The following is a 7,269-nucleotide window of genomic DNA, read 5'->3' as shown; positions in this document are numbered from 1 at the left end:
AGAAATGGGAAGAGCCATCTGAGTAAGCTGACCAACACAGGATAACCATGTAGCTATTTCACTCCTTTCCTACTAATGTAAAGTATCAGAAATGACTGTCATCCAGTGTAGCGTTTTTGTGCCAACAAGGGTACTTTGTGAGAAATTAGATCCCTGCGTCCTTTCTTGCCCACCGTAAAAATGGAGCCACGTTGGAGCAGGCCAAAAGCCCATGGAGTCTAATGGCCTGTTCATACAGAGTCAACAAGATGCAATGACAAGCCCACTAGTTGGGCACACACAACCCTTTCCCTTCTGAGAAACAGGTACTGACTAGCACACCTCCTCCCGTACTTGTGATTTAACCAATAACTGTCAGGTAACAACCACTGATGGTTTTTGTTCTCTCCAATACCCTCTGAATATTGTCTAAACTGATGGAAGCAAATTCCACTTTGCAGGCTAAACTATGCCCTGCACGAAGCAGCACTTCCTCTTTGCTGGGTTGAATTTTACATTGTGTCAAAACAATGGGATTTCGCTTTATTTTAAAATCATGAATGCTAGAAACTGAGAAACAGGCCAGAGGAGGAGCTATTGGCGATGCCGCTGTGCCCAAAGCCCTGAATGTGAATGATCCCACAGCACACGGCGGTTTGGTGAACCCGTCCAGTCGCCTGTGCCTAGGCTGCCTTCACTTGACTGGACTGTGGGCCAAGGAGCAGGGCGCCAGCTTGTAACCCTGACTGCTCTTGGCTCTCTGTCCTCATCCACAGCTTTGTGCAGCAACAACAGAAATAGCAAAGGAGCCAAACAGGCAGAAGATCTTTGAAATGTCACCACTTTTTATTGACTGTTCTTAAACAGCAGGCCCTTTATCAGTTTCTCACAGCAATACAAGGCAAGCACTCAAAGTCTAATTTATGCACAACTTTACCATAATTTTCATTCATTCAGACATCTTATCCATTGGTAATACATCATCAGTGCAAAAGGTCGAGCTCCAAATAGGAATGGAAAAAATAAGGTGGCGGGGGGACAGACAAGAGACCAAGAAAATCTTGCGATTGGGTTGGAAAGGGAGTTAAATATTGCAAGCTGGAAGTATCTTTGGAGGATATGAGAAAGGGAAAGAGCGAGTCTGGAAAGGGAGACTAGAGGAGGAGGGCGGCAAATCAGGGAGATGAACCAAATCTGCATGCCAGTTCACACAGGGCAGTTTTACACTGTGTAAGCAATCTCTCTCTCATTACTCCCCAGACCCTTCACATTCCAAAAGGCTAGGCTTCTGGATTCCTTTGAGTTGAACCCATCCCAGAAATGCTGCATGTGCTCCCCCTCCCCAGAGATCACAAAGTTTAGTGTCGTAAGAGAAACTTCCCTCTCCCAATGGTATTGTAGAACCCCCTGGTGCCATCAGGCCCTTGAGGAAGGCGGATCACTTCAGGGTGGACACCTCGAGATTCACAGATCCTCTTGGAAGCAGCTAGTGGGCTCAAGGGCTCTGGTTTCTGTGAGAGTAGTTGATCACAGGCTGGTGCACGCCTCTTTGGTGTCCACAAGTTTTCCGTACCTACTCCGTTGCCCCAGCAGGAGTCAGTGGATTTCTGCAATTCTGATGAGCCCAATTTTGGTGCAGAAAGAAGTGAGGGGCACAGTGGCCATGCCAATGGTTTGCGCAGTTGAAGAGGGCCTGCGTACGGTATGCTGAAGAAATTTGGTCTGAAGGCCTGGCCTGCCGAGTTGCAGAGCTTAGTTGTAGGCCAGACTGGAGCAGAAAAGAAATTCCGAGGGAGGATAGGAGTAGAAACTGGGGTACTGTCTGACTCTGTGGATGAACTGTAGAAAAAAGAGTCTTCAAGGGTGTGCTGAAGGCCTTCTGACAACACATTGGTCCACTTTCTAAAAGGCTTTGGTACCTCTTCGATCTCCTCACTATCTTCTTGACTGGCCACATTCTTCTTTTTGGAACCTCGTCTACAGAGGCTGACCACTTTGATGGCTTCCCCAGGAGAAGAGATCTGGTTGCGGCCAAGCTCTTCAAAAGCCCTTCGGGCACTCTCTAGACTCTCATATTCCACCAATGCACAACACCTGGTTAAAAGCTCAGGATACCAAGAGGAATACTTCTTCATGTCTGAGGGGAGTTTTTTGCCAGGCCTGAGAATGCGTATGGAGGTGATGTCACCAAAAGGCCCAAACAGCTTTATGATTGTATCCAGAAAGGTTGCTTGAAATAGAAGTGAAGTAGGGCTGGTTTCTTCATATGGAAGGACATTCCAGGCCAGGAGCATCTTGCTTGGAGGGATGTTCACCAAATACTCTGGGATAGGATTCTTCCTCCTCACCTTGGTCCCTTCCTCATTGACTTCCAGCAGCTCAGAGAACTGCAGAGCATAAAGGGTCATTCGCCAATCCCGGGTTAAATATTTCACCTGGTTATTTTTTAAAAAGGGAAATAGCAGGAGAGAGTAAGAAGATGACCTTGACAGAGATATGCAAGCTGTCTTGACAAGGGATAAAACACTTTTTAAGTCCAGAACATCCAGAAGTAGTTCAGACCTCCCTAATTCACTGAACTATAAGAGGGAGGAGATAACAGCACAATCAGACTTGCAAGATTCTGCTGTTATAGCCAATCTCTCTATATATGTTCTTATGTATAATTTTTATTAAGAATTTTGATTATAATAGTAACATCTAATACAAACTAAACTTAAAGTGAATAGAAAGGAGTAAAAAGTGCAAGAGAAAAGAGAAAGAAGAAAAAGAAAAACATTAAAAAGAAAGAAAAGAAATATGTAAAGAAGTGACTTCCAACCTTCATCACAACAAATTTAGTGACTCTTCGTCTCCTCTAAGGTTACATTTATCTCTTCTTCCCATCTCTTATCTATAAACAAATCCATAAAACATCATCTTTTCAGTCCCAGTGTCAGCAGAAAGTCTATAAAAGGTTACCAGAAATAACAACACATCTTGTTTTTATCTTGATCAAATAAACCAACTTTAAAGAATGGAGTCAGAAAATAGTAGTCACAATATCAACGATGTCAGTAATGATGGCTGCTTCTATGGATAGACTATGTCCAAAAGATGTTATTGAAGAAATGACAGATATAAATTTTATCTGACAAGATAGAGCTGATATTAACAGGGGACTTACAACTGACAAGCCAAGAGAATGACTTAGAAAAGGACATTTCACTGGATTTACAAAAGAAACTGGCTGAGGTTTTAAAATTTAAAAGTTAAATACAAATGACAAACCAAGAGTGACCTGGTTAATTCTTTCCTACTGGGTTTACAAAAGAGGCTTATTAAAGCCTTGAAGAACTTTGTGAGATAGGACAAAGAAGAAATGAAATCAAATCCTGCAACAATATTTGAATGAAGATTAAGACTGTTAGAAGTAAAAGGAATATAAAGTTGGTTATTATAGCCAATCTCAATAAAAGTAGTTTTAGCCTTCCTGTGGAGGTGATTTCTTGGTCTGGTCTACCTAGTAGGGCTGATATTTTTAAAAAACCAAGGCTTTTGATTAAAAAAAAATGTTTGATGTCTTGGATCATCACACTTTGAGGTTACATCTAAAATAAGGAGTAATTATGCAAATCTAGAGACAGATCCTATTTGCATCTCCCAATTATCCATGTAAAAGAAAATTGAGCTTTCTTTGTGAAGACAAGTTCCAGATATTCAATGGTGTATGAATGACATTCAAACGAACATTTCATTTCACTGGTCTGACTTTGGGTCATATCAAGCTTTGCAAAGCCATCATGATGGCTTGGATATGTTTCTAAAAGATACAGGAAAACAAGATCATGAATTCCTTATATAGATGAAGTAACCACAATTCTAAAAAAATAAGAAAGAAAAACACTGAAAATTTCATACTTTATTTCAGCCTTTCCATATCCTATGCCACGCAGATGTGTTGGAGTACAACCCCTACCATGCTCCCCAGCTACCACCATGGTTAATAATTCTGAGTTAGAGCTGAAAGGACATGTAATCCAATATACCTGGTGAAGGCCAGATCAAGGAAGCTACTAAAGTTCATCAGGAAGTGGTTTTATAGAATGTAATAGAAACATTAATAGTTGCTCCTAATTTAACAGGACAGCCATGTGAAGCGGCAGCTAAAACGTTATTAAGAAGAATGGCCTTCAAGGTCCAATTAATCTACCATATCATTGCCAGCAGTCAACAAATCGATGCATTTAGAAGGCACACAAGCGTAGCACAGAAATAGTTGTCCCCTCCTGGCTATGTGCTCACCAGAAACAACAACTTAGAGGTACAAGGCCTGGAACACGGAGATTCCATTTAGCAATCCTACCCCAAAAGTAACTGCTAGATTATCTTCTTCCATAAATTTGCTAACAAAATCTTCTGAAGCCAGCTGGGCTAGTGACATATCTTGTGGCTTTTTAGTTCCAAATTTTAATTATATTGTCTATTCTAGACAGCAAATGCACTAGGTAATGGCTGCTACATTTCTAGAATAAAGATCAAGAAAACATGCCAAATTACCAGTTGCCATTTCCAATTGCATCAACTGAATTTTAATTGTTGACCTTTATTTATTCAGTTTGAAAGAAATTATACAAAAGGCAAGGAAAAGAGCCAGGGGAAAAAACTATTAGCTCTCAGAAGCTCTAACATTTAAAATCATTCATCTAAGTACATTTGGAAAAAGTAGCCTCCTATTTCAGAGCATAAAAAAGAGTTACCAGCTTTCTTTCATTAAAACAATTATAATAGTTATCTACATTTCTAAAAGACACCTTATCTTCTCAATTTTTTCCCAATTCTGGGAATTGTCATTCCAGATATGGAAGGGCATCAGGCTGGGGAAGCATGGCCTGAAAGCAAAGATGTTCAGATCCTTGGATCCAAGAACAGACTTGCCATCTCTTTATAGACGAACATAAAGAATCATTCTTAAAAGGCTTTTGCCCACCTTTTTGAAAGATGTGAGAAGTTTAATGCTCACAAACCCCATCTTGTTCTTTTGCACATGCTTCAGGAGGAAAGCATCTTTGGACAAGTTCTCATCTGAAAGGTAGAACTCAACTTGCGACACGATTCTTCTGACCAGTAAAGAATCTGGCATAGAGCAATTGCTGCTCTCAAAGAGTCCTGGGCTGAGAAGTTCATTCAGGTCATACGGACTCCTACCCAGGGGTAAGGGAAAAAACAAGGCATGCAAAAAATTAAAGCCAGTGTCCTAAAAATACAGTAACTTAGGTCAAACGTGGACAGAATTTTATTGCATATCTGCTACTTGCTCCTCTTGTACAGCATGGCTAGATTAACCCATGGAACCATGCCATAATTTGGTCTGACTGACTTCAGTTTAGTGCTGTGTGAATGCAGTCATTGTGGCTTGCAAATCATAGCTTATGACTCAGTATGCTGTGTTCTTCCTCTGAACTTAGCACAGAAATGCAGGGAGTTTCTGAAAGACCACCAAAGCTCAGCGATCTTCTACTGGCTGACAATATATGGCACTGACCATACCCTGACAAAATTGGCCAACATTTGCAAGCTGTGGCTAGAGTCAGGTTAAAGGACTGGGGAAGGGGGTACTATCCTATACCATCTTCAGACCCTCTCTTCTTCATGCATGCACATAAACCTGAATACCCAGGGGAGGTTCCAGCAAATTATTACTATTTGCTACGAAAAATGCCTACTGAAAGGCCATTGCACTTTAAGGTGGTGCCAAAGTTCTGCCTGCAGCACTTCCTCTGCAATGGAATTCAGCCATTTATTATTACAATTTGCTGAGGAAACTGACCAGAAAAACCTGGATTGTTATGTTACTGAAGTTATGTAACAAAATGCATACCTAAAACTTTATCTTTTATTCCTTAGTCATAAAGTGAAGGCTATCCAGCATCAGTAATGAGCATAATAGGATTTGCTTAACAATGGTTAAACCATAATTGATTGTATTGGCATAAGCCATAAATCATGGTTTATAAACTACAAAGGCTAGGATCACACAAACTAAGCCAAAACTCAGGAAAGCAGTTTATATCTGTCGGACATCGGCTAGGAATTTTGGGAACTGTAGACCCAAAACTTTTAAGAATGCCAGGCTGGGGAAGATTGAAATAAAGAGTTAGTTTCCTCAATTTGGAATGCTCCTCTTGCCATATGGAGGATACTTCACCACCAGATAAGCCCAGCCTACTCCATCATTTTCTCTTTTCTTAAAAAAAACAGCTACCTATTTATGGCTAGCAATTCAATATCATTCAGAGAAGATTGCACCCACAGAAATAAGTTAGAAGTGTTGCTTACCCATCCAAAGCATCCACTAGCTCCTCTTGGGTCAGGAAAGACCTGCTCAGATCTTGGGAAAAGAAAGGGAGAGGAGAAAATGGGGGGCCCTGGACTGGAACAGGAACGCTGCATTTCAGCTGGGAATCGAATCTCAATGCCATAGTAGGACAGCACAAAGACAAAGTGCTTCATCTGCAAAGAGAACACAAGAGAAGCCTTACAGAAAGCCAAGTTTTCTTTGACCACCATTTGTTGCCACTAAGCCCAATCCAGACAAAGCGCACTGTGACTTAGCATAATGAATGAACCCAGCCACAGACACCCCAGGAAACTAGTGAAACTGAGTCAATGGTTAACAAGACTCAGAAGAAAATCACAAATAAACAAGCACCAAGCCAAATTAGCTTCTAATTAAGGAACTGTTGCAGCAATATCCAAAATGTTTAGAACTTGTATTTCTATTCTTTTGCACCCAGGTATAGAGACAGATTCTTAATTCAAGGTTCCCTTGTTGCAGCTTCATACTTCTGCTTGTTCCCCCAATCAAGGTTGAAGCAGAACAAGAAGCATTCTTTTCCCAACACATCCCTCTGCCCTGCCCAGAGCATACAAATTGGGGAAGGGAGAAATGTAAGTCATTTTACCACAGGAAAAATAGAGATAATGAAAAATCTTCCAATCTAGTTTTCAAAAAATAAATTCTAGAAGGAAATAGGCTATCCGAAGAACATTTTTCCACCACCTGATCTCGCTGTTGCAGCTACAATAGTTGTAACCAGGCTCCACCAGCTCATCTAGGCTTGAAAAATGCCCACTAACTATTCACTCCAGATAATGCTTGTTGGCCTTTTACAAACCTAAATTTGAAAGAAACAAAAGAAAGCAAAGACAGGAGAAGATACTAAGCTGTTGGAGAACAGGTCTTAAGAGAAGAAAAGGTTTCAGAAAAGAAACATCACCTGCTACTGTTTGAAAATTAAAGCACCCTGA

At 40.9% G+C, this 7,269-nt stretch overlaps 1 protein-coding gene across 1 annotated transcript; it reads right to left on the bottom strand.

Annotated features, from left to right (window-relative positions):
- Positions 1 to 1,315: 1,315 nt before the first annotated feature.
- LOC134496248 (la-related protein 6-like) lies at positions 1,316 to 6,524 on the bottom strand. Its single transcript, XM_063301982.1, has 3 exons — positions 6,298 to 6,524; positions 4,949 to 5,162; positions 1,316 to 2,414 (listed from the first exon to the last, which is right to left on the bottom strand). The coding sequence occupies exons 1-3, from the start codon at positions 6,438 to 6,440 to the stop codon at positions 1,338 to 1,340; spliced, it is 1,434 nt and encodes a 477-aa protein (XP_063158052.1). The 5' UTR covers positions 6,441 to 6,524; the 3' UTR covers positions 1,316 to 1,337.
- Between the last annotated feature and the right edge of the window lie 745 nt (positions 6,525 to 7,269).

The sequence above is a fragment of the Candoia aspera genome, chromosome 4 (assembly GCF_035149785.1).
Source record: "Candoia aspera isolate rCanAsp1 chromosome 4, rCanAsp1.hap2, whole genome shotgun sequence".
NCBI classification, from domain to species: domain Eukaryota; kingdom Metazoa; phylum Chordata; class Lepidosauria; order Squamata; family Boidae; genus Candoia; species Candoia aspera.
This window is presented reverse-complemented; position numbering and strand designations above follow the sequence as displayed.

Bases quoted from the DNA above. Each gene is read 5' to 3' on its own strand.
- LOC134496248 (XM_063301982.1), bottom strand. From the start codon at position 6,440: ATGGCATTGAGATTCGATTCCCAGCTGAAATGCAGCGTTCCTGTTCCA. The intron at 5,163-6,297 runs GTAAGCAACACT...ACCCCTGGGTAG, and splicing joins CTAGTGGATGCTTTGGATGG to GAGTCCGTATGACCTGAATG. The intron at 2,415-4,948 runs GTGGGCAAAAGC...AAAAATAACCAG, and splicing joins TTCTCACATCTTTCAAAAAG to GTGAAATATTTAACCCGGGA.